This window comes from Diceros bicornis, chromosome 23 (genome assembly GCF_020826845.1).
Source record: "Diceros bicornis minor isolate mBicDic1 chromosome 23, mDicBic1.mat.cur, whole genome shotgun sequence".
NCBI classification, from domain to species: domain Eukaryota; kingdom Metazoa; phylum Chordata; class Mammalia; order Perissodactyla; family Rhinocerotidae; genus Diceros; species Diceros bicornis.
In genome coordinates this window covers 54788123-54815850 of record NC_080762.1, presented here as the reverse complement: position 1 = coordinate 54815850, position 27728 = coordinate 54788123, and the positions used below count along the sequence as shown (strand labels likewise).

At 42.3% G+C, this 27728-nt stretch overlaps 1 protein-coding gene across 1 annotated transcript in view; it reads right to left on the bottom strand.

The window, feature by feature from the left end:
• The window catches only part of IMPG1 (interphotoreceptor matrix proteoglycan 1), a 115365-nt gene that overhangs the window by 10110 nt on the left and 77527 nt on the right, over positions 1 to 27728 (bottom strand). The window contains 2 exon segments of the mRNA XM_058566749.1: positions 9441 to 9660; positions 12419 to 12951. Of these exon segments, the coding sequence (XP_058422732.1) occupies positions 9441 to 9660; positions 12419 to 12951 (753 nt within the window).

The window sequence follows — 27728 nt, the reverse complement described above, 5'->3', positions numbered from 1 at the left end:
GTGTCTTTGGTGTGCATTTCAAAGGTCCTCGGAAGCACTCCCAAGCGGCCGAGAGAGGAAGGCTGTAAGGCTGTCTCTCGCTCTCCATCATGTGATCAAAAGCATTTAAATGAATGTCTCCTGCCTGCAGGGTACACTTTGAGGCATTTTACAGTTACAGTTAAGAAGATTATGGTCCTGATCACAAGAAGTTTATAAATTCACGGAGATCATAGATCCCTGATGGTCCCAGACTGTCTTTTTCAAACCTCCTGTTTCTGGTCCCCAGGGCACTCACGCTTGTCAGGCCTGAGAACAGGCTCTCCCTGTCTGCCAGACCTCGGAGGCTCTCAGGTCTGCATTTCACCAACTCCAGTTCATTACGCCACCCCCTCCCTTCCCCCCCAGATGGTCCTGTCACTTGCCCCACATCCTTGAGGCTGTATATTGATTGCTTTTTTGCCCTATTCTTTATCATTTCTTTGTCATTCTTAGTCACCTCACTATCCCCTTCTCTGGTGCTGTCTCAGCACCCACGTGTTGGACAGGAAGTGAAGCACCTCTTGTGACTGGGTCCTGTCCTAGGGCGGGACTTCTGCTCAGTTTGGCTGGAACTCAGGCTTCACCTGGCCGGACCGGGGCTGAGGGCCCATTGCGTCTCTGCGGAAGTTTTTCATTTCAACGCTATGAAAGCTAGTGTTCACTAGATGGCGCTCAAAAGCAAAAGAAGTAGGAAGGGATCTCGGGAATGACATTTTAGGAGCCCAAACTGATTTGGGGACAGTTGGAAGTTTGGGACTTTTATTTCTGAGAGTGAACTTTTTTTTTTGCATTCTAAGAATATGACAGAATATTGTAGGGAATTTCACTTGGTGACATGTAGAGCCTAACAATTCATTTAGGATTAATTAAACTGAAGGATGTTGTCACTTTTTCTAAATAAACAGCCTCTGTTTACCCACTAGGAGGGCTGATAAGACTCCTCTTTAGAAAGAGGCTGTGGAGTAGAGGGGAAGGAAGGACACCGCTGCCGTTGAATCCCAGCTACAGCACTCGGTGACTGTGACCAGTACAGTAGGTTAGTCACGCTTCTCTGAGACAGTTTCTCCAACTGTGTAACGGGGGAAGGAGTATCTACTGTGGGCGGTTATGTATAAAGATTAAAAATAGTGTCAACTAAGAGTAGCTATTATTTTTTTATTGTCATTATTGTGATGAATGACTTCTATCACCTTTTCAGAGCTGGCGACTAAATAAGAGTCTTACAAATTATGCACTTTCCAAAGAAAATGAGGTTGTTGGTCCACATTCTGGCTGGAAGTGTCCTGGATGCCAGACTGTAATTGATCCTATGTTTACCATTTATCAGCCTTGAGGTCTGCCCAATTTTGAGGAGGCTTCTTAGGAATTCAAGGAAAGAATAATTTAGAATAAGTTATATGTAGTTTTGCATTTTTGAAATCTTCAACCTGCACAGCTAACTGGCATAAAAGCCCCACATGCTTCTGAAGAATTTTCATAGCAGCCAAAATGAAAGACGCCTCTAGTTGTCTGGGATGCTGGCAGAATACTGAGCAAGCATGATTTATTTGGTTTTTCAGTTGATAAATCACAGATAGTTCTAACATTGGTTTATACTTTTCATATCACAGATTCATTTATTCAGGGAGTTTTCAAAAGGTGAATGGCAAACCACACTCAGTGGTCACAGTGCCGCTTCTCCCCGTGCTGCGCCTCTGCAGGTGTCATGAGCCCTCCAGGGGTGCAGATGCTGATCTGAGTGTGGAATGGCGCTCACCTAGAACTCCTAAGAATTTTCAGATTCTCTCTTCTCCTCTTTAGTCCAAAAGTAGTCATGGAATGGTATTCTCCCCTCCCAGCATTACTACCACAAACTACTTTTCCACCCTGATATTAGGCCAAAAAAAAAGAAATGACAAGACTTGATTGGGTTTTGTTTCAAATTTTGCAAATGGAACTAAATAATTGGTCTGGCTGGGCACTGCCTGTGAATATAATAAAACTGGGGCCTAGAAAAGAAATGCTAAGTCCTCTGACGGAGACCACCCCTCAGCTTGACTAAGCTTTACACAGGCTTTTCCTGACTCTAGGCCCCTGTCTTCCCCTTTCTTGGAGCAGTTAAGTTTAGAAAACTTGTAATTGTAAATTCATTCTCTGTCCCTTTCAGATGTCAATCTTCTTGAAAGCTTCTTGCCAGTGTTACAACTCAGGACTGTTTTTCTCGAGGACCTGGGAGCCATCCTTTGAAATGTACCCATGGAGGAAGATAGCGCCTCCTATCTCCCAGTCTCTGTGGGAGGGATGGAGCCTTGCCCCCAGCTCTGAGACAGGAGGTGGACAGGCGTGTTGACTGCCTCACTTTACATTTCACCCGCCCTCACTAACATCTGGCTGCTGCTCTCGCCGCTCCACTAGATTTTGCAAAGGGTTCTAATGACCTCTGAACTGTCCCCTTAAATGACCTCCAACCACTGTTCACTCACAGCAGCTGAGACTGCTGCCCTGTCTCTCCTGCTCTTCTCTTTCCCAGGTTCTGCAGCCTCCTCCTCCCCTGGCTCCCTGCACTGACGATCCCTCTAGTTCCCCATTGAGCGCTGGGGTTTCTCCTCTTGCATTCCCAGCTCTCTTTTCCTCCTGCCCTACACATTGCCCAGGGCCCTTTTTGCCGTGTTCTCTGGCTTCAGCCGAGGTTTCCCAAATGTAGACATTCGGCACCAGCCTCGTCCTGGCTTCTAGACACCCATTGCATAGGCCGGAGGGCGACTCACCCAATGCCCATTTCCGTAAAACTGGTTTCCCCAAAACCTTTTTTTTGGAGCATTTTTATATCCTTAAAATAGCTTATTAATTTTTTGCATTAAAAATTTTTAAATGAATTAATCTATGTACCCTTTGTAACTATATATTTTTACTAAGTATTTTCCAAATTTGCAGTATTTCATGAATGATAAACTGTACGTTTTTATTTTATAATCTTGAGAATACTTTAAGGACTGTTTAGTACTTAGTTTGAAGACTTTGAGTTTTACAAAATTGTATTAAAGTTTAACTCTGAAGACCACAAGTCATTAAAAAAAAAGGGAAAGAAAAGAAAAGCAGGACACTGAAGTGGACGCAAATAGCTTGAACAGAGGCTCTCAGACAACCGGGCTCTAAAAGTGCTGGCTCAGCAGGGCCTCCCCTCCCTTCCAGGTTGAGCTCCCTTCGCTCCCTACTTTGTATCCAAAGCTGCTATGGCAGTGGAATAAGTACCCGGACCCTCCCAGAAATGCCTGCCTCTAACTCCTGCTCTGTCTGGAACAGCCCCTCCCTCCCTCCTCTGCCTGGGCCTACCGCCATCATACACTAAGGCATCATATACTCAATGTCACCCTCTAGCTGGGAAGCCTGCCATGACATCCCCTCGCCTCTAGAATGACTTGCTCTCTCCTCTATGCTCCATAACATTTCTGTGCATATCCTGATTATAGTATTTGGCAGACTCATTATAGCGTTTTGTACACGCGTCTCTTTATCCTGGTAGGCACTTAGCTCCCTGAGTGCAGAGACGGGCTCGATTGACTTTTGGGTCCTGGTGCCTATAGTCGTGCCTGACTGGTGGCAGATAATCCCTAAGTGTTTACTGAGTATATGAATGAACAAAGACCCAAATCATGGTTGCAGTATCATCTACTTGTCTAACTGTTCTGTAACAGCAAAGATGAGGGCTAGAAGGAGTAAGACGCTGGGAAATCTTCAATGGCTTAAGAAAAATATTCAACATTTGGACATATCGAGGAAAGCTGACCGCATGGTCTTCCACGCATGCTAGAGCACTTACAGTCCCACCTCGAACATGGGGATGTCTGTGGGCCAATCCCGCCAGCCGCCTGCTTTTTGTGTGTGAGGAGGACTAGCTCTGAGCTAACATCCGATGCCAATCCTCCCCTTTTTTCTTGAGGAAGACTGGCCCTGGGCTAACATCCGTGCCCATCTTCCTCTACTTTATATGGGACGCCGCCACAGCATGGCTTGACAAGCGGTGCGTCAGTGTGCGCCCGGGATCCGAACCTGCGAACCCCAGGCCACCGCAGTGGAGTGTGCGCACTCAACTGCTGCGCCACCGGGCCGGCCCCAGCCACCTGCTTTTTACAGCCTGAGATGGTTTTTAGGTTTTTAAATGGTTACGTAAGCACCTACATTATAGCCTCGATTTTACCTTTTGGCTTGCAAAGCAGAAAATATTTACTATCTGGCCTTTAAGAAACACTTTGCTGACCCCTAGAAGGCAATAATTTTGTTTGACTTACCATTTACTATTGATTATGGCATTTTATAACTCGATAAAATTACAAGTTGTCCTATAGAAATGGATAAGATACAGTGATTGTGTTTTCTGTTTTGTATTTAGCTTAACAATCTTATTTCTGGCTATATAAAATCCTTGTTTCCATATCCTCTTTAAACCAGATTTGTCATTCTAACGATTCCCATATTAATGAGTTAAATAAAACTTTGACGTATGCTCGCTATTTGTCAATTATGACAATTGGACAATTATGTTTTTCATATTTTGAGGGTTATGCTTTGATAAGGGCTGCGGGAGGTGACGGGGTGGGGGTGGGGTGGGGGGGGTAGGTCTGGTGGCTCCCAGCCTTGGGGAAGGCGGGCTGTGAGGCAGGAGACCCTCCAGTGTTGTGTGGCCTCGTTCTGAGCTCCTGTGTTTCCTCAGAAGGTGGGAAAGGGGTAAGACACCCAGGAACTCAGTTTTGCTATATTTGGCCATCCTGGCTGGGCAAAGGTTAAAATGATAGGAGGCCTTCTCCATTGTCCAAGGATAGATCCTTGGGGTTCTCACCCAGAGACAAGCTGGTGTTTATTCCTGACATACAGCATTTCCAGCAGTCGCCCCTTTTCTTTCTAAAGAGTTCCCCTTTTGATTCCTTTTGAGGGAGAGTTTTCTTGACAAATTGGACCAGCACCAATGAGTTCAAGCAAATATTCACAAGATCAAACCTGAATCTGGGAGGTTTCTTGTACTTGCTAAGGTGACCTTCTGATATTATCTGGCATTTTGATTATCCATGCCCCTCGGACCTCTCTTACTACCTGCTGAGGAGTGGGCACAATTGTGTGTCAGCCCAAGCCTTAGACACTAGACAAGTCCACGCCAGCAAGAGTGCCAGGGGCTGTGTAAATTGGAAGTTGAGTCCTTATTCTCCAGGAACCTGAAGGGATTATCTTCATTTGGGGTCCGGGACCTGAGAGGCAGCTCAATCGGTTGGTTGGTTGTACTAGGAGAATGTTATAATCAGCTCACCTGTCAATCATCATGACAACTTACACTCAAATATACCACCGAAAGAAGAAAATCTGGATCAGCCAGTCACGCTGAAAAACTAGGAACAAAATAGCTGTCATATTCTAGATTAAAAGGAAGACAACTATTGAAAATCATCTGCATATTTTCCCTTAATGTGTTTTAAAATCTAGACACCCATTTCTTCTATAATCAAAGTACTAATTTTGTACATATTTCCCCAAACTAATATTGTACAGGAGAACTGATGCTAGAAACACATTACTGTAACTGTACAGGTTTTTTTTTAGAACAGTGTTTTAAATTTCAGGTTCAAGAGTTTTAGAAGATATGCAAATTCATAGAAGTAAGAACTTGACTGTGTTCCGAAGCAATGGTTGTGAGTGTTTTGGGTTTTGGGATTGTCTCTGCCTGGACTGGAACAGGCTGTGAACAGGGACGAGGAGCTGTGAATAATGTGAGAATGAGGGTGGGTCTGTCTGAGTGGGTCCCTGACCTCGGCAGGTTCTCGGGTGGCCGCCTCCCTCTCCTAAGCAGCCACCACCCTCCGTGGTAGTTCCGTCTACTGCCGCTGACACCTGCGAGGCTAGTGTCCTGCCCCTCCAGCTCTGGTGCCTACAGCGATTCCTTCCTTGACCAAACTCTACTCAGGCTCCTCTGAAATGTTCAGCTCGGCCTCGACTCTTGGACTTCCATGTTCGTCTCTTCTTTGTCCAATTTTAGCAAGAATCCTGCTAAGTTGGTTTAGTTAGAATCCCCCATCCTCCATATCTGCTCACTCTCGATATCTAACCGGGTTCCTCATTCCCTCCCACCCCGGGTGATATCTGATTGCCCTGACCTGCCTTCCAAAAGAATCCCGTGAGGTCAGTTTAGCCAGAATCCCCCCGACTCCTGATGTTTCCTCTCAGTAATTTTCACCCCCGAGACCCCCACTCTGCTGCGTGGCTATGAACTTCCACTTGCCCCCGCTGTATTTGGGTGGAGTTCACTCTCTTCCCCCCTGCACCCATGGAGCTGGTCCCCTTGGATAAAGTCTTCCTTGCCGTCTCTAACAAGGCTCATGAATAATTGTTTCTTGAGCAGTGCTGGTTGTCTCTGTGGCTGCTGCAGGCTGTTCAGCCCCCATGCCACCAACCACCACAGGCCGTCTCACTGCCCAAGACCAGCCCCAGCGGGGCTAGAATTCCCTGCAGTAATCTCTCCTGCCACGTTCTCTCTTCTGTTCAGGCACCAGGACTCAATGAAATGGGATTTCAAGGAAAACTCAGTGCTGTCTTCAATATGGGGTCATTCCTTAGTGATTCCCAGACTCACAGGAATTTGCAACTAAGTGTGGCGTATCAGAAAGTGCTCGTGAGAAAGTCTTTCTGAATGGAAAAGGCGTAGCTCTCATCCCAGCATTGCTCTAAGATGTCCCTCTTTGGCCACACTGCAGGTTCCTTTGGGCAGGGACCGGCTTCCATACATGGACGTGTTACGCGGTGCTGGATGGATGCTTGTTGTTTTGGATTAAGCATGTAGAAGATGGTCAAGGTCCGATCATCAACCACTTGCTGTTACAAGTGGGTGAATCCACCCTTTGTCTTTGGTGGAATAACTGAAGCTGGACCCCTAGCTATGCGTGAGGGAGCCCCCTCCACTCCTCGTCTGTTCCTCCCTGCCTGCTCATACTGTCTCCCCCCGACCCCATTGATTGGAAGAAACGCTTTTGGGGACAGGCTGGCACAGTGACTTCTCACTATAAATAGAACCCTTTTTTGATATTGGATTTATCCATTTTGAATGATATAGAGGAATTCATAAAGTTCATTGTTGCTTAGTTTTAACTTTTTAAAAATCCATATGTGGCTTTCTAACTCTGCTGTCCTCAAACCCTTTGCTTCAGGCATCACTCATGTCCTAGCTGGCTCACTATAGCCATTTCTTGGCTAACCTCTCCCATTCATTCATTCATTCATTTATTTATTCTTCTATGAGTTTTCAAAGCATTAAAAATTCAGATTTTTTCCCTTTCCAAGTATCTAGTAAGAAATCAAGTAAGGTAATTTCCCAGGTTGTCCCGTGCACTCCGGCATTTGCTGACTGTTCTACCATTAAAGGTATAACTTGGACATGTCCCCCACAGCACACTAGGTGGCCTGCAGGCATTTCTTGGACAGCTGGGTATAAATTTGGCTCCAGTAGGGACTGAAACCGATGTTAGCATCATCTCATTTCTATTGCTATTGGCTTCTTAGAGGAAAAGCTACACAGCCGAACTGTTCACAAAAAATTAGTGAAAATAATTTCAGTTCCAACCTCCACACAAATACCTCAATACCTCGTCATGGTACTTTTCATTGTTCTCACTGGTCCCCTACCAGGTCACAAGTTATTAGTCAAGTTAATAATGACGATGTTGCAATATTAACTACTAGCATTTATTAGTCACTGTGCCAAGTGTCATGCTAAGTGTTGTAAACATTCTTTTAGTTAATCCTCGCACCTGTCCCTATCTCTGTTTTCCAGCTGTGGAAACTGAGTGCCGTGTTAGCACACACGACTGACATTCAGAACTCTGGCCTTCCAAGGTCATCCCTATGCTGTGCTTCCTTCCAGCATCACCAGAGTCCCTTATGCTCCCGTACAATGCACTGCCGGTTTCCTGCCCTCTTTCTAAGGCACTGCTTACGTGGCATCAACGTTGAGAAGCCTGTATCCACAGCAGCAGACCCGAGGTCTCCCTGCCTCAACTTGGCTCCCTACACTTACCTTCTCCTATTGTTGGATGGGTCTCTAAGTAGACTGTCCACTCCCTGGGGGAGGAAGGAAGGGAGTGGACTGGGCCCTCACCTCCCTTATGTTTTCCAAGTTCTCCCTATACACATCCCTGTGTTGTTTTCAACGGCCTGAAGAAATCCACCTCCTGATCTTAACCGGCACGCCCCCGTTCCTTCTCAGAGCTGAGGTAGTTTTCAGGGGAAGAGGTAGTATCTTAACAGCATTTAGGAGGTCTCTGACTTCTCAGGGGTCCAGAGGGCTTCCTGAGCAGACCCTTCAGAGGTCAGCGCTCCAGGCTCAGTGCCTAAGGGCGCTCTGTCTTTTTAATGATCTTGTTTACTAAGGTAGGAGGCAATTTTCTTCAAGTTGCTTAAAGTCCTGCTCTGTCAAGGATAAGTGTCTCCCAACTGAGCCGTTTTTTGTTTGCATTTTGCCCAAGGCCTTTTCCCTCTGCCTTCATTGTGAGTCCACAGAAGCCAAAGAGGATGTTCAAGATTCACCCTGATAATTCATAGCCAATTAGGAGGCTTTGTTTTGAGCCTGACTGGAAGGTAGTTGGCAGTAGACTTGGAGCCGTGCCCCCTTGAACTCCAGGGAATTAAAAAAACTTCCTTCAGTTGGTTAGAAAACAGAATTTTGAAACTAATAGTGGAAACGGTTCCCAATTTGGGCATAGCTGGTTACAACGGTACATACACTAGGCTTTATTATCAGCACAAACGTTGGCTTTCTGTTATGTAACCTTTGGCTAAGCCCCCATATCTTGAAGAGTTTTCTTCACATCTAACTCTGCTGTGCTTTAATCTGCACATGGAAGTTGATCTAAGGTATACAAACGGAAGGGACATTATTTTCTTCTTTCTTTGGTGATGGTGAAGTGGTCTTTGCCCAAGCTTGCATTTTGGTCTAATGATTATTTTTCTTTCCTCAGGTCGCTGTCCGTTTCATCTTGAATTGTCTTCTGAAGCGTGATTTGATAGTTAACTATGACTGGAAGGTTTGTTAGGTAGAAACCTTCTGGGTTGTTGCAATTCACTGAGAAAGTGCTTTTGACTTTTAGGAGAATGTAAATTAGCACGGCTGTGGGCACCATTAAAGAAACACAACTCTTAAGCACAGAGAAAGCTTTGTTCTGAGGGGACATTAGAGCTCCCAGATGGTGAGCCAGGAGGTCTGCTGGTTCTTTGCTGTTGGATGGAGGAAAACTTGCACCTGCCTGCCTCAGGACTCGGCCTTTCTCATGGGCTGATCTATAGCTTCCAAAAGCTTATTTTATCAAATGTGATTTTAATCTGACTTTTGTTGAACTGCACACTTAAACAAACAAACAAACAAACAAACAAAACACTCCCACAAGCTCTCGGTTGGATTCTTTCACCTGGTTCAATGCCGAGAGAGTAGCCGTCTATTTCCAGATCAAGCTGTCGTGCTGCCGCCAAGCGAAAATCCTCCAGGACCCCGTGCACAGCCTTGGTGAGGTTATAGGGCACCGACCTGGCGAAGCTCACTCTGCTGTTCACGATCACACTCCCGTTTCTGAAGTTCAGTATTTCCAGTTGCTTAAATCCCGTAAGATTGGATCGTAGATATGGAACCAGCTGCAAAATCAAAATGGTTTACTCTTAACTCTGTTCTAAGTGCTCAGCTGCCGCTAACCCATTTATACTCACTTTTCATTATCTGAAGCATAAATTTCAGTTCCTCTTTTATTGCTTTTATTTTTGTGTTTGGATTTAATGTGAGACCAGAAGACCACTAGTTAATGATCTCTTTGCAGTGATTAGGTCCCATATTTCCACCTTTCTATCTCTGTATTGAGATGGATGGGCAGTGGTTTTCTTCATGATGAATTGTGAGAACAGAGGATTTTTACAAATCCAGGCCAATGCTATCAGCAAAGCAGGAATGCCAGGTTCACTTATTAAAAAAAAAAATCCAAGCAAATAAAAACATGTTCCAAGCATGGCGTAGCAGTTACGTGTGTGCTCTCGGCTGCTGGCGGCCCGGGTTTGGATCCCGGGCGCGCACCAACGCACTGCTTGTCAGGCCATGCTGTGGCGGCGTCCCATATAAAGTGGAGGCAGATGGGCACGGATGTTAGCCCAGGGCCAGTCTTCAACAGCGAAAAAAGATGAGGATTGGCACAGATGTTAGCTCAGGGCTGATCCTCCCCCCCCCAAAAAAAGTTAAAAAAACAAAAAAAAAACCAAAACATGTTCCAAACTGAGCCCCAGAGCGGACTGACCTATGCCGGTGTAAATGGGACATCTATTTGGAAGCAACCAATCTGAAATGACCTATCGAAATACACAGCAGCCTGAACATCATCTTGTTTGTCTACGCAGGATACGTTTCACAGTCAACACAAATGTGGAGCCGTGGAAATAGCAGGGAACTGGCAGTCAGGAGACTTGGGTGTCAGTCCCGGAACTGTCCCTAACTAGCTGAGGGACATTCCTCGAGCCACTTAACCACTATGTTGTACCTCAGTGCTTATTTGAATCGTGAGGGAGAAAAAAAGTGGTTCCCTAAGGACCTTTTCCAAATCATACTTTAATAATCTCGAAAGTATGCCCCAGGGCAGCTTCCCACAGCTGCCTCTTGGGAGCCACAGCCATCCTTGAGACCATTGTTGGGAAGTGTTTGACACGCGGTGATGTCTGTCTTGTTCCTGGCCCTGAAAATGAGCCCCTCCTTCATGAACCAACACCTGCGAAGCCAGAAAGCACACAGGTGCAAACTGCAATCTCCCAGGCTTGGCAGACCTGCTTGTTCTTTGTCCTTGTCCCCCCTCACCAGAATTTTGACTCTGACCCTGACCCACATTCTGATACCCTGATACCTGATACCACTCTGATAAAACTTTACGCAAAGTGTGGAACTTTTTTTTCGATCTGCTTTCTCCAGATTTCTCTCACTTACTTTGGCTGGGCTCATTCTTTGTGTCTTAGCATTGCTTGGCTTCTGGTGGGATTTCCATGTCTTCACCTAGTGTGCAGATGACTAGCTCCTCCCTTCTCCCAAATCCATTCTCCTTTTCCTCATGGGAAAGAGGCTGTCTAGCTGGAGACCACATTTCCCAGCCTCCCTTGCAGCAAAGTGTGGTCATGTGACCGATGGAATATGAGTGGAAGAGATGGGGGCAACTTTGATATCACTTGCCTACGAAATTGCTTTTCCTGGGCTCCCCTCTTTCCTCTTCTCACAAGTGGAAACAGAGATGTACCAGTGACCCAGCTTTTACTATATGAAGGAGGAAACACCCTTGGGGTTGGCAGAGTTACAAGAGAGAAGGCATGTGAGTCTCTGGATGACATTGTAGAGCAAAGCTGTTTGACCCACCAAGAGAAAGAGACATAAACTTGCTTCTTACTTAAGTTACTGTGTTTTTGATCTCTTCATTATGGCAGCTTAGCATGTACCCTAATTAATACACCTGGGCAAGGTGCCCTGGGACTCTGTCCCTGACATTGTCCCAGTATCTACTTACCTCATTGTGGAGTCGGGGGGGGGCGGGGGGCGGGTGGTGGTGGTGGTGGTGGAAAGATGGCATAAAGTCTTCCTTTAAAGTTCACTTGAAGAATTGGTTTTTATGTGGTTTTAATTTGCATAATAATTTAATTTATATGAAGCTTACAAATATTTTTTCAGTTATTTTCAGAAGTTTTGCAATCTGTGTGATATATATTGTGTACGTGACTTTCATTGGCTGGGAGAAGTATCACACAGTTCAGTATTATTGTACATGAAGAAACAAAATAAATGTGAGTTTTCAGGATGTTTTTGTGTATAATCAAAGATATATGCCATCATGATCATCTTCTCACTTTCTTTGTTAGGGATCAGGAATGATAAGCCATTTAGCCACTTTTTAGGTTTACAGGAACTTAAGGGAAACTAAAAAAAGGAGCCCTTACCCCTGAGCTCTCGGCCCACTCTGTGCTGGACCATTCTAGCTTTGTACCCTTTGTCAGATGGCTGGAAAATAGCTTGTGGCATTACAACTTAGTGGAATTACAAAATTCCACTCATATTGCTTTTAAATTCCAAGTTCAGTACTTGAGTGGCTATGTATTATTCCTGGGAAAACTAATTTAGGAAGAACTATAATGAAAAGATCTTAAGGATAAATTTGTTCCCATGAGGCTGGGCAGCAGTGTCTGTTGGACTCACAACTCACTTGCTTATTGGATCTGAATCCATCTCAACACTCTAGCTGAATGCCTGCAGCAACAGTTATCTCAGAGGCTTGTCTCTTCCAACCTGCATTGCTCAAGACAGCCAGTGATTATATTATAAAGTAACAACAAAACAAGAAAGAAGAGACACAGCGAATTGTAAGCAGTGCCCACTCACCAGCTGTGTGAATCGTTGCTCCAGAGCTTGATACTCTGGAGAGCTCTTGTTGAATAGATCACTAGAGAAGGGCATGTTAGCGACGCGCAGACTGAAGAACACTACCAGCTCCTGGCCCCGGGGGGCGATGGTCATAGAGCTAGTGGTGATGTACTGTAGAGTTGGAACGGGAGTGGTATTCTCCAAGAAGTGATCCGGGGTGGAAACGTATCCACTGAGTTCTGGTACCTTGGTGGAGGCAGGCGAGTGCGACAGTTCCATTCCATCTAAGTCTCTGGCTGTATCTTGGCTGAGTGCACTTACCCTGCTGTCTTCTGAGGAAGCAGGTGATCTTGAACTTTCCAGAGCTGATTGGCTGATGGCAGAATAATCTTCCGTGGGGAGGGTCAGCCCGGGGATTTGTACTGTCTGGCTAATGGACGTTATGTCTGTGGCACTTGGATCAGCCAGAGAGAAGATGCTCGAAGCAGTAAAGAAGGGCAGAGTTTCTGATAGGGAGGTGGAGGCCACAGCAGGTGGAGACCAAGAGCCGTCTGCAGAGGAAGCTCCTGAGACGGATTCATTATGTCCACATATTTCCCCAAAGAATAGAGAGCAATAAAGAAAATCCAAAGTTAAACTTAACTTAAAAAATGCATTTTCATTGATTATTTTAATATCATCTTTTAAAAAACAAGAAATTGGTACAGAAAGGGCAAGCAGCCCTGTGTCCAAACCTAGGCAGACCGCCTGGGTCCCTGAACTCATTTTCCTCAGGCCCAGTACTTCTGGATAGATGAGGCTTAAAGAACAACAGTGACCCAGAATTTCTGGAATTACTACCCAGCCGCACACAGCACACCTAGGGACCAGTTGGTAAGAACAGACTATGTCACAGGTGGTGCCAAATCACAGATGGCATTGGAATAGTTTTGGACTCCACATCTCTAGTTGGAACTCCCAGCCAATTAGCTGCGCAGTTTTGGCCCTGAAATTTTACTCATCTTCCAATCTTGCAAGCCTGGATTTTATGCAATTGGACTTTTTGAATCCCAGTTATCACATTCTGCTGGTTTTACCAATTAAAATTTAAATTACGCTTTCCCAAAATTGGATAATCTGACTGAATATCTTGTGAATTTGCAAAATGATATTGAGAGAGTAAAAGTGTGAACTTCACATTGACCATACAACTTGCTAAATATTTGATAATATTTAAAAATTTTTGTCGCTTTTGCATGATTATACCTCAATAACTTCTGCCACTGCTTTGCGTTGCTCTCCTGGGTAAGTAGGCATTTATCTACTGCAGTCCACTCCTTTTTCAGTGCAAAATTAAAATCAATAAGTATTTATGAACTAAGAAAGTGGTTATATGAAACTTTCAGATAAAGAGATTGGTGGGTTATTAAAATACTCCAATAAACCTAAATCCAGAGCCACTGACAATATTTAAGGCATTAGGTAGATCAAAACAGGGAGCTTTCTGTGATTACTTCAGTGGCATTTTGGCAAATCTATGGGAAAGCTGTGCTGAGATCCAAAGGCTGAGCATGATGAATGGACTGTCTGGGTGCAGATATCATCTTTGGTCTCTCAGTCAGCTAATTTACTGGAGTGCAATCACCCGACTGAAACTGCAAGTGATAACAGCTCTGAAAGGTGGAATCATATTAGTTTTATTAGTTTCTTAAAATAAAACCTGTCTGTTGGTGAATTGTACTCAGATTTCAAAGAAGTGCCCTCTTTTCTCTCACCTGGGGAGGTTCCTATGTGTGTCTACCTATAATTCACTCAACTGTCAGAATGATGTTTCCTAACACCCAAGATCTCTCTGGATATACACTTGTAGTTTTATTCAAATCTCCATTGCTGTGGACTGAATGTTTGTATCCACCCCAAATTCATGTATTGAAGCCCTAATCTCCTATGTGACAGTATTTGTAGGTGGGGTCTTTGGGAGGTGATTAGGTCATGAGGGTGGAGCCCTTATGAATGAGATTAGTGCTTTTATAACAAAAGACACAAGAGAGATGATCTCTTTCTCTGCCATGGGAGGATACAGCAAGAAGGCATCTGTCCACAAACCAGAAAGAGGGACCTCACCAGGAATGGAATCAGCCTGCAACTCGATCTTGGACTTCCCAGCCTCTAGAACCGTGAGAAATAAATTTCTGTTGTTTAAGCCACCCAGTCTATGATATTTTGTTATAGCAGTTTAAGCTGACTAAGACAGCCATGGAAGGAGCTGGGATGAGTAAATTGAAAGGCTTCAAGTGCTCTCAGTGGTTTGATCTGACTTCTTTGTGCCATGGGGGAAATGCATCTGAATCTGTTCCTATGACGTGATCTCTGTGCTCCTCCAGAAAAGCGTTGGGAAGGAAGCACAAAGATGGACGTCTTCATCCTGCTCCTGGGCAGCATCTCATTAACCACACCTTTCTCACCATACAGACTAGCCAGAGTGAAATAGTCTGCTGCATTATGTCATGAACCGATAAAAATGAATTTCTAACTCTTTGCCTTTGTGACATCTTAACATTAATCATTCACATTCACAATAAACCTAACCAAGTTAGTTCACTGACGGAACAGTTGGCTATTTAAATGTAGGGTTGCTAGATGAAATACAGGATTCCCATGAGAATATAATGACACTAAAAAATTATTTGTTGTTTATCTGAAATTCAAATTTAACTAGTCATCTTGTATTTTTCTTTGCTGAATCTAGGAGCCCTATTTAAGTGTGATTTTTAAAAGACTCCTTCTACTCTCTCTTGGCTTGATATTGAAACTACTAAGGCTATAGTCAATTCCTTTGAAATAAAAATATCATCCAAACCTCACCACCACCTATAAATGTATTTTAAGTAATTATGTTTTCATCAGTTTCTTATGTGAAAATTAGACATGGCAGTGACCCAGGCCATTCCAAACTTTTTTACACTGCAGTGGATAAGTCAAGCACTAAAAGCCAGGGCCATTCATTTTATCACACGGTATGCAAAATAAACAGACCCAAAAAACTGTGACCTTTAGCTGTTGTGATAGAGTGTGTGTGGGGTTCCCGTGAGAGTGCGAGGTATGCTTATACGGACGTGGGCATGGTGGGGGTGCTGGTCAGAAGCCCAGCTGCTGGGTGTAGAGTAAAAGGCTACTTTGGTCACTTTCTGGGCAGGAGACCTGTCCAAAAGCAAAGGCCATAGATGAAATGGTCCAACCCAAACTAGATGAACTCAGGGCTAGCTGAAGCCCAAAGTGAGATAAGCTGGTAATGGATGAAGATGGGTGCGGCTGGGGCAGCCAGAGGCCCCACCGGTAGCCAGAGAAAGGCAAAGCAGAAGATGAGTGATGAGTGAGGGACAAGCGCAGAGGAAAGGCTATTTCAAAGGCTGCTGGGAAGGGTCACATATATACATATACACACTAAATCATAAACATCAAGTGGTCGCCTATTTTATGTTTAAAAATCTAAAAAGAAAAGATTCAATAATCTCCTTTAGATCTTCAGGTGACATGACTAGCAAGTTCTTCATTCTATATTAAACAAATCCATTCTTATTTATCATAAGAAAATTATCTTCCTTTTTGTCATATTATAGATATAGAACATAAATGCTTATTATTCATTCATTCAACAAATAGGGATTGACAGCCTACTATGTGCCTGGCACCATTCCAGGTGCTGGGAAGCATCAGTGAACAAAACAGATAAAAGTTTCTGGCCCCGAGGAGCTCATCATCTAGTGGAGGAAGATAGAAAATAAATAAAATAAACACAGAGAAATATATAGTATCCCAGGTGGTGATAAGTGCTCAGGAAGTAAAATGAAGCAGGAAAGGGGGTGGGAAGGCTGGGTTTGCAATTTTATATAGGGTGGTGGCTGAAAATATAATATTTGAGCAAGTCCTGAAAGAAGTGAGAGGGTCTAGCCATGCAGCAAATGCAAATGAGAAAACAAAAGGAAGAAGGATATTTTTCATGTTCCAGAAACAGCTAGCTGGGAAGGCAGCATGGCTAGAACGGAGATCTATACTATCAATCAAGTGTGAGGGCGACTAAAGATATTTTCAAACACACAAGTCTCAAAAAATTCCTCCCAGGCATCCATTCTTAGGATCTGTTTACCTGAAATGATGGGGTTAACCAAGAAATAGGAAGAAATGGGATATTGGAAAAAAGTTAGGGAAATCCCCAGGAAGACTGTGAAGGGGTCTCTCAGGGAGATAGGTACCACAGGTGTAAAAGGCAACCAGGGAAGATTGGATTAATCTCAAGAGACAGGTATATGGAAGGCTTGTATCACCAAGCCCTCTGCCATTGTACCAAATATTTTAACTTGGCAAAACTGCTGAAGGATGTGCTCCACAAAACAAGAGAGTAAGCCCTGAGAGAGAAGGCCTGAGATCTAGGGATCAGGGAACCAACGCAGGAGAAAGGCCAAGGAAATTCTAAGGAGGATAGCAAAGGGAAGTCCCAGGTGACAGTTGTCCAAAAGGCCTAGAGAGTAGCAGTCCAGAAAGAAAGAGAAGGAGGTCTCAGAAAATTGGAAGTGATGAGGTACCTGATGTGGAAAATTATACTGGAAATTTCAATGGAAAATTTGAGAAGAATTGGCAATAAGTACAAAGACAACTACGCAAATGAAAAAAAAATCAAAGAAAACATTATCTCCAGGAAAACAGAAAGGAAACATAGAACAAATAGGTCAGCTGTGAATATATAATGTAAACTCTGAATATTGATTAAATGATAGTTATCACCATATTGAGGGGATTGTGTTGTAAGAAACTGAAATCCTCATTTACAATAATAGAAAGTCAAAAAATAATGTATAAAACTGATGACTCAAAAGACACATACTATTGAAAAATATAGAAAGAGTAAATGCCAGAAGAAATAGTTACCTGAGTTAAAAGGGAGTACTTTTGGCAAGTGGAACTGCACAGTGGGGAGGTGTGACAGAGCAAAATGCTGTATTTGTCAGAAAACTTTAATATGATTTGACTTTTAAAAAAATTAAACTTTTTGTTTTAAGACAATCGCATCTTCAAACGCAGTTCTAAGAAATAACAGCGAACGGCATCAGTGAAAACGGCAGTGACAAACTCCAAAGTCAAGTTGCCCTCCACATTTGAAAGCTACAAGCAGCGAGCGGCTGTGATGTAATAAGAAATACATATTTGGTGTCAGCCTCCAGTTCCTGACAGCTCCTCAATTTCCAACACTTGGCCAGCAGCCGGGAAGGTGTGCAGTCAAACGAGTTCCTGGGAGAAACTGTGAGGTCTCTGCCTTCTCCCTCTGTGCTGAGCCCAGGGGGAGAGACGCAGGAAGTGCCCGCCAGTCCGTTTAGAACTGCCTCGTTGTTTTCTGGGGCTCCAGGGGACTTGAGAATGCTGAGCCCCATTGGCTCCTGGAGCTGGGCGATTTGAGAGCCACTCCCTCATGTGGCAGCCAGGAAAGTTGGGAACCCCTATTTATAGCTGGTTGATCAGAAGTACGAATGACAGGCTGGGACGTGCAACTGGCATCTGGAGTAGGAGGCAGGCTTGTGGAGCTGAGCTCCTTAACTGTGGGGTCTGCAGCAGTTCCAGGTAGTTAGTGTCATAATTGAATTGTAGGACACCCAGTTGATGTGGAAAAACCCCTACATATTTGATAGCAGAAGTGCTGTGAATAGAGAGAGTTTTCCTTTTAGTAGCCAAGCCCTCCGGAGTCTTGGCATCCGTAAGCCCTTCTTGAAACAATTATCTGATGATACATTCCGGACAACCAAAAGATAAATTCAAACAGAAAACTCAGGACTGTAGAAGCTGTAGTAGAAGGTTGAGAATGAGTCTATGTAAACCCATTTAAATATGGAAATCTGTCCAAGCAGCCAAGAGACTTGTGGTTGCAGGACGAATTTTAAATTTATAAACCATGACAATGGTAAAATACTCACCTAATTAACAAAACTTAGGATGTGGGAGAGTGAAGATGTCTGGAGTATGAATATTGTGAAGATTTTATCTTTCATAGCAGTACATCAAAAATGCTGCCTAATGTTGATACATATAGTGCAAATGATAATGACTCCACATTAATATTTTAGGTAAATCTTTCTTCTTAGCCTTCAGGGATCTTTTAAGAATGAATATCTCATGAAGGAAGGAATATTTATCTGAAATTCAGCAATTTCTTGAGCGTCATTTAAGTTTCTTTTTCTTCTGTTAAAATCAAGTAAAATTAAATGTAGTCCATTTTATTAGAATGGCATTACAGAAAAATTCCATGTTTGTAAAAGTACTCCTATCTAGCCTATCATTTAAAATGTGTTGAGAGATATCTGGAATGATAGATATCATTTAGTTATTTCTCAGTAGCAAAATTTTAGCATTATTATTTTATTTTCCTTTTTTTGTAATTTTATCCATCCTTTAACATTTTAAGTAATGAGCATGTATCACCTAAAAAAAATAAGGGTAAGTACTATTTTTAAAAAGCCTATTGTATAGTCACTCAACATAAATACACTTTTTCTTTTGGTGAAGTTTGAGATCTCTGAAATCTCTAATGTTATCTCTTCTGCTCCGTGGAATACATAAATACACATTACATAAATATACATTTACATAAATATACATTTTTAAAAGTTTTTCTCATAGATGTTATTTTTAGATTTTTGTAAACTTCAGATAAAAAAATAGCTCCTTGGGGGCCGGCCCCATGGCTTAGTGGTTAAGTGCGTGAGCTCCACTACTGACGGCCCGGGTTCGGATCCTGGGCACACACCAACGCACCGCTTCTCCGGCCATGCTGAGGCTGCGTCCCACATACAGCAACTAGAAGGATGTGCAACTATGACATACAACTATCTACTGGGGCTTTGGGGGGAAAAAAAAAAGGGAGGAGGATTGGCTCAGAGCCAGTCTTCCTCAGCAAAAAGAAAAGGATTAGCATGGATGTTAGCTCAGGGCTGATCTTCCTCACACACACACACACACACACAAAAGCTCCTTGGTTATCTGGAGTAAATGTGAAATTTCAAATGTGTCTACATAATTAAGTAAAAGTCTTAGAGACATCATAAAACAAAAATATTTTACCACCAAATCTTTATTATTAATAACATTAAAATAACTTCTGGATTAAAACTGAAACTGGTAGAAACTTAATTCCTAAACCCTGGAGGACTTCACTGGGCTTTCTTACTACTTTAGTTAGATGTTTCCAGGAGGTTATAGCCTCAAAATCTAGTCTTAGAATCTTGAGAGCAGGATTGAGGGTGCAATGGGAAGAAACGAATACTTATTGGCACCTGTTATGTTCTTGGTACTGTACAAGGGATATTTAAAAATTCTCCATTTACTTTAAGCCATTTTATAAGCTTCCAACTGATTCTACACCCTGCACTTGCTACTTGATGTGAATGATTGGAGTCTCTGAAGCATCTGTCTACTTACATCTTCTTAAGTGACTCAAAGGGTAATGAAGAGAGTTAGCCCAGGGCTGCAAAGATGAGCGTCCCCCTCAACCGGTGGGCCTCAGTGGAATGAAATGTGCATGTGTGTCTCTCTACATGTTAACATGGAGCATTCCTCTTCTCAAATCATCAAGCAAAGGCATATTTTTTTCTAGTTTAGTTTGTTACACTTTTCCCTCACTAAACAAAAATACTGAATCTGTGAAATCGTAGACTTAAACCCTGCCTCATATAGCATAAAAACGACAGAGCTCCGAGCTGCATCACACCTGACTACTTTCTCTCTTCGTCGTGAGTAACATGATCTCTAACAGCTTTCAATTTAGGGTCAGCCCTATATAAGGAAATGGTGAATGTGCATTTGGAAAAAGAGCCCGTCTATGCCTTTCCCTGGTTTGTTAGTGGCCTTAATAAAATTTGTATTGTCTTCTCTGAAGAAATGAACATTTTGGGACAAATAAAGTAATTGTCACATGGACTTGACATACAATGATGTTGTAGCTTTTAATAGCATGGTCATAGTTCAATTCTGAATGGCTTATGAATTATTTATTCCAAGATTACTGAAAAGGTGGTGTTTTTCCAGTTTTGACTTGCAAAGTGAAATAATCAATATATTTTCTCTCTATTAATAACTTCATATGTATCTGAGGAAATAATAATGATTACAATTAAATAAAATGTGAATTTGGGACTCTGGAAGGCATACAAAACATTACATGGTATGGCAATCAGCCTCTAAGATGGTTATCGATGATCCTTCCTGTTATTCATCCTCCTGTAGAGTCCCCTCACACTGCTTAGGGCTGCCTTCCATAGAATGCTATGGAAGTGATGATGTGTGATTCTGAGGCTAGGTCATAAAAGATATTACTTCTTCCAACTTGCTCTCTTGAATCAATTGTTCTGGAGGGAATCAGCTGCCATGTTGTGAGGACACTCAAACAGCAATGTGGAGAGGCTCTTATGAGGAAGAACTCAGGCCTCCTTATGCCCAATTTGCCAGATAAGTGAGTAAGTCAAGTCTTAAGAGGACTGTAGCCTCAGCTGACATCTTGACTGCAACCTCATGAGATACACTGAGCCTGAACAACCAGCTAAGTCATTCCTGGATTTCTGACCAGCAGAAACTGGGAAGGATAGTAAATGTTTATTGTTGCTTTCAGCCACTAAGTTGTAGAGTCATTTCATATGCAGCAATAGACAACCAATACACAAAGAAACCCTTACAGACCTGGCGCTGCAGGATTTGACTCTTGCTTTCATCAGAATGCCACAAAGAATCTGGCTTTTGGTTTAAGATAGTTATTTTAAGATATATCTTTCTTATTATGCAGGAATGCATCACAATTTACATAAAATATGCTGAAAGGTTTTATCAGTATTCTGATCTGCAATGAGAACATTACATGCCAACCTATTTACAGGGAAGCTTTCTGAACAGGGTGTGTTTTTATTTAAGGAAGGAAGAAGGGGAACAGTGAGCAGAAAGAAGGACAGAGAGACAGACAAAGATTGTACATTCAGGAACATCGTCTCTAATTCTGGTTTTGCCTCTCTGAACTGCATTTACTTAATCTAGGCTGCAGTAGTACCTTCATGCCAGGTGCTCTCAACCCAGTCAACTGACTACTTCCTTTTTCTACTGAATATTTGTAATACCCCCTTTATGATCCTGAAATTAGCTTAATCAAGAATATAACCAAGCTAACACACACTTTCCAAAAAGTCGATGCATTGTTCAAACTGTACCTTAAAGGAGAAATAAAAGGAAAATAATTTATTATAACATAATATGTATTTCAAAAGGCATTACAGTTAGATGCTTGTACTTATATGTAAATATCCATAAATATCACTGTGGATTCCACAGCTACAGAGGCAGACTGATTCAGATGTATTGGCCACATAAATACCATGGTCACCACTGTCATCAGAGAAGTAGGTGATTTTCTGAAATGGTGGTTAACACTTCAGTAAAGTTCAAACAAAACAAAATACAATCTCTCCTTAATTTACACATTAGTTGCATTCCCAGAAAACTTGGGTTAAATTAAAATTTTGAAAAATATACTTTGCAAATTATTCTTATATGAAAAAAGAAGTGTCAGGAAAAAATGAGGAAGACTAAATGTCTTATCTCGTGCACCTTCCAGGTCATCTGACTCCCAGGGGCCTTTTATTGTCTGTGCAATCTGTTAGCTGTAGTGTACGCACAGTACTGCAAGCTGTTCTTGTCCACAGAAAGGCAAAGGACTCTCATCAGATGGAATATAATTGAGCATTTCCCAGTGGATATTGACCAGTGTTGCATATATTTGTAAATTTGTTTCCTCATTTCTAGTTGCTGATTGTGTGTTGTTTGGATTTTCCTTCAAACTGGTCATCACATCTTACTTGTTCCGTCATTAGTTAATTTGTTAAACACAATATTTGACACATGTTCATCTTATAATTTTATGAGTCATGATTTTACCTTTTAATAAAGTTTTACTTTAACAGGAGTTAAAGTCTAGGCTTAGAAGTTTATAGTCTTTTTTTTCACATACATGAATGTCTGGCAAGATATACAAAAATCTTGTTGGAAGCAGATGAATTCTTTGTTGTATAGTATTGTCCTGCGTGTTACAGGATTTCTCTTCCCACTAAGCATCAGCAGTGCCCTCGCATTATTGTAGCGACCAAAAAGTGCCCCTCGCCCAAATTTGCCAGGCATATCCTACAGGGCCATATGGCCCCCTGAGAATTATTGCCGACAAGGTTGAACCTGACCTGAGCGTCACCAGAGAATAGCTATGGTTGAGAACTGCCACTCACCTCAACCCATTGCTTTCTGAAATCTCCCCGCCCTTTTTTTGTTCTGGGAAAGGGCTAACTGCAAAGAATCACCCTTCCTCATAAGACTTAGATTCTAAGCCTCGCTGTCCACTCTTTCTCCTGACTCCCGCAGGACTCACAGACGACTCCCTTGCTGAGCTGCCAGCTTCTTTTCTTTGAGACATTCCTCACTAATGAACGTTCTCTCTATTGTAATAGTCTGATTAAAATTGTGTCCTTAGTTGTCTGGTACATTTTGTTTTACACACTGCTCTAACTTTACCGAATTATATGTATGTACGCATTCTTCATTCATTCTCCAAATCAATCATCCCTCAAACATTTATTGAACAATTACTATGTACCAGCATAAGACGGTCATTTAAATAAATTGCTAGAGATGCATTTATGGTTCTTCTAAAGGTATGTTGGCTTAAAATCAAGGACAAGAGACTCAAACCCAGAGAAGAGAAATTTTTCAGTTAATCCAATGATCATTTTTATAGAGAATTAGTGAAATCATTGTTTGATAGTTTGCTGGAATTCTACTTTTTTCTAAAATTAAACTTTCTGTACATTCAAGAAAGCATGGAAGAAGAGTAAAAAAGCATTGGACTTGGACTATTTGATTCAATTCTGCTTTTACTTCACTCAATCATTCATTCATTTAACAAATATTTATTGCATTTTGATTTGTGCCAGGCATTTTACTAGGTCATAATAACAGCTCTCTCTCTCTTTTATTTTTTAAGGAAGATCAGCTCTAAGCCAACATCTGATGCCAATCCTCCTCTTTTTGCTGAGGAAGACTGGCCCTGGGCTAACATCCCATGCCCATCTTCCTCTACTTTATGTGGGACACTGCCACAGCATGGTTTGATGAGTGGTGCCTAGGTCCGCGCCCGGATACAAATCTGCGAACTTGCCTCCATAGTGGAGCACGCTAACTTAACCGCCACGCCACCGGGCCAGCCCTAACCAGCTCTCATTTTTTAATTACTTTGTATATACCAGGCACAGTTCTAAGCATTGTGCATATTAACTAAATCTACAAGAACACCCTGAGATAAGTACTATTAAGACCACTTCACAGATGGAAAACTGAGGCACAGACAGAGGTTAAGTAACTTGCCCACTGCTGCAAGTGGTCGAGCTGGGGTTTGGGCGCACACAACCAGACTCCAGAACCCACTGCACTGCACTGCTGGCGCAAGTGAGGAACTCAACAGACCACGCCTTTGTCTTCAGGGAACTTTCGGTCTTCAAGCATTGGCCATATAATCACAAGTGTGCCAAGTGCTGTGAAAGAGGACAACCAGGGTGCTTTGGGAGGCACAAGAGGGAGACTCAACTTTCATTAGCTGATAGGTCCGTGTTTGTGAAATGAGGCTAGTAAGATCTGCCCTGCTGGCTTTAGGGAAGTGGTGAGAAGCAAAGCCAAACGTGATATAAGAAAGCAAATTTTAGCGAGTGCAATTCTTTGAACCACAAGCTGTGATCAGTTAGTGTACAAACTGATGTACATTGGAGATGCCAGTCTGGCTTCAGCAGAGAGTCTCTTCAGAGAACGACCTTAAGCAATCTTATTTGTGAACTGCTAAGATCAAAGTAAGTGTTATTTTTAAAATAATGCAAACATTTCAGTGCAAATTTGGAAAATTGTTTATTTCACAAGAAGTTTTCATAAGAACATCATAAAAACACTGAAGGTACTTTTAATGAGGATTTTCTTAACTGTAATAAATATTCAACAGTTTAAATGAAAACAAAGTTGATTTAAAAATCAAACATGCATGCTAAAGGATGATCAGAGACTTGGTTTTTATGTGGAGTTGCTTTTCTACCAATAAATGAAAGAAATGCAGCATGGATAAGAATCTTAGAGGAATGCTGCCTTTTCTTTTGGGAAAGTAGGAAGCTATAAAATCACAAGTGAATTGGATCTAAAATGGAGCATCTCGACTGGCTTAGAAATGCTGGTGCCAGGAACATATCCTGACTGAGGGCAGACCCAGGGCCTTCCATTTGGGAGCCCACTGCATAGGGGTCTGCACATGCCCAAGAACGACTTGTGTTTGGTCTGTGAATGAGAAGCTGACAAGCAGGGGTCAGGCAGCAGTGGTCGTCACTTGTGTGTGCCAAGCTCCTAGAGCAGGCAGAGAAGATGTGTTATAAAACAGGGGTCTGGCCAGGTCCTAACCACATCTGGAATAAAATGAGTTCTGTTCAGAGTGTTCGAGACATCTCTGATGTCTTGAAAAAGTTAATGTAGTTTAGTTTGTGTTGGGAAAAATTGTGAAAGATTGTGAATGGGTTTAAAAGATCACTGGGTGTCTTTTCCAGGGAACGCTGAGCTTCGGCTAGCAGAACTTTGGGGGTTATCTAATTTTAGAGAGTTCTATGCTTTTCGTTGTCTTTGACTGGGCTATTTTACAACCCGTAAGCTATAGAAAACTAATGGTAAGGCAAATAATTCTAGCTCACAGAGATGCAAGCAAATCGTGTCTGATGGAGATGCCATTGATCTCCCTCCTGTGGAAGACACGATTCCAAACATTCTATTTTATTGCTGGGTGGATTTTGATCAGTTTTGCATCAATTTGCAAATTTGTGTCAGCATTCCTGACTGCTCATATCAGTGGTTGGCAAACTTTTTCTGAAAAGGGCCAAATATTAAATATTTCAGGCTGTATAGGTTGTATGGTCTCTATTGCAACTACTCAGCTATGCTGTTGTGGCTGTAAAGTAGCCATAGTAAGCCAATGGGCACGGCTGTGTGTATGAGTGCTGAAATTGAATTTCATGTAATTTTCGTGTCACAAGATATTTTTCTTTTTGACTTTTTTCAATGATTTAGAAATATAAAAACCATACTTAGCTTGTGGGCTGTACAAAAACAAGTTGTAGGCTGGATTTGGCTGTAGTTTGCTTACATGTGGCTTATATTTTGTCTGTCTTTGGAGTCTCCTTTGAACTAGCTGTAACATCTTATTGGTTCCCTCATTAACTAATGAGTTAAATAAAATCTTCGACGTGTTCATTTTACATTTGAATGAGAGTCATGATTTTACCCCTTTAAAAAAAATTATACTTTAACATTTGTCAAAGGCAGTTAATGGAATTCAGTTGAGATGTTTGGACATGAATCAACAGGCTGAGAAATTCTCTGCCCCGAGTGTATATTAGAATCCTGGGGAGTTTTCAGAACTGTACCAATATCCGGGCCCTTCTGCAAAGGAATTCAATTAGACAATTAGGCCCTGCACTGGTATGTTGGAAGACATACTTCAGGTCATTCTAATGAGCAGTCAGCATTGAGAACCAGTACATCTGAGGATGTGGTATCTAAAATAATTTCTTGGTATACCAAAGGCAAGTCGTTACTTTAAGATACACAACATACAATAAATAATGGATAGAGCTCCTGTGATATTAATAATGTGTATTATGCTTTTAGTTTAACATATAATAGAAAGATCCAATTATATGAAAGAGAAGATTATAAATTGATTTAATCAATCTTTTCTTAAAGTTTTTCTAATTGTTTGGAAATTGGCAAATTAAGATTATTGCCAAAGATTTAAGCATAAATTTTATTTATTTAAACCTCACTTCATTCCATAAAGAATTCCAGGTGTGCTAAAGACCTAGCAGCACCAGTAACAACCTGTGCAGTGTTAGGATTTTCTGCTCTATCTCAGAGTGTTAGTTTTTTGAACGGGAAGACTTGGAGCTCTTTTTAAAGCAGGAACTCTAAATTCTCCAAATCTCAAAGTTTTGAGTGACTTCATGGTGCACTCACTAATTGTGATGATTTAGCTACAAAATACCAAGTAATTTTATTCCATTGACATTTTATACCTTGCAAAGTATTTCTACATATTTTATCCAAAATGATTCTCAGAGGTTTTAATAAACATTGTAAAAGGTAATTATATTGCATACAAATTTGTAATTTATTTGCCATACCAAACCAAAGCTTTCCCCGTTGTTTGATCCAACCTCAGTTACTTAAATACTCCGTAAACACAAACCTTCCGGCGGCCTTTTGTCCTGCTCTCTGTCCTGTCTTCCTGTGTTGTCTGGGTCTGCCCTCTCCAGACTCTCACACTCACAGGCTGTGCAGCTCATCTGGGGCTGCAGGGAGTCTTTGCATCCAAGATGAGGCCTTTGTGTGCTTCCTCCGTGTTTTCTTTTATTTATTTATTTTTTATTTTTATTTTTTTGGTGTGAGGAAGATCGGCCCTGAGCTAACATCTGCCAATCCTCCCCTTTTTGCTGAGGAAGACTGGCCCTGGGCTAACAACCGTGCCCATCTTCCTCCACTTTATATGGGGCGTGGCCACAGCATGGCTTGACAAGCGGCGGGTTGGTGCGCGCCCGGGATCCGAACCTTCGAACCCCAGGCTGCCCCAGCGGAGCGTGCATACTTAACTACTTGTGCCACGGGGCCAGCCCTGTGTTTCCTTTTAATGACTCCCAACATACTCTTTCACTGCTGGCACATTTTGTTATTGTTTTCTTTTCCCTAGCCTCGTTCTTTATTTCACTTATGTCTATTAATGCCTCTTTGAGATGTGTTTATCCCCATCTACAGATAAAGAATCTGAGGCTGAGAAAACTTAAAAGTCCTGCTCAGAATGAACTTACGACAGGCTCAGCACTAAAGCTCAATTTTATTTATTTATTTATTCATTTAATTATATTTTTGGTGAGGAAGGTTCACCCTAAGCTGACATCCGTGCCAGTCTTCCTCTGTTTTGTCTGTGGGACGCCGCCACAGCATGGCTGCTGAGCACTGTCCACTCTCATCAAGGACACCTAATCAAGGATTAGGTCCATGCCTGGGGAACCGAACCCGTGAACCCTCAGCCGCCAAAGCAGAGCATGTGAACTTAACCACTACACCACCAGGCTGGCCCCTAAAGCTCAATTTTCTTAACATATCCATTTTATTTCCACAAAAAAAGCCAAAAGTTGTTGATGTTTTCCTCTTTGCCAGGGCTTCATTCATTCAAGTATGCATGCTCGACTATCTACTGTCTGCC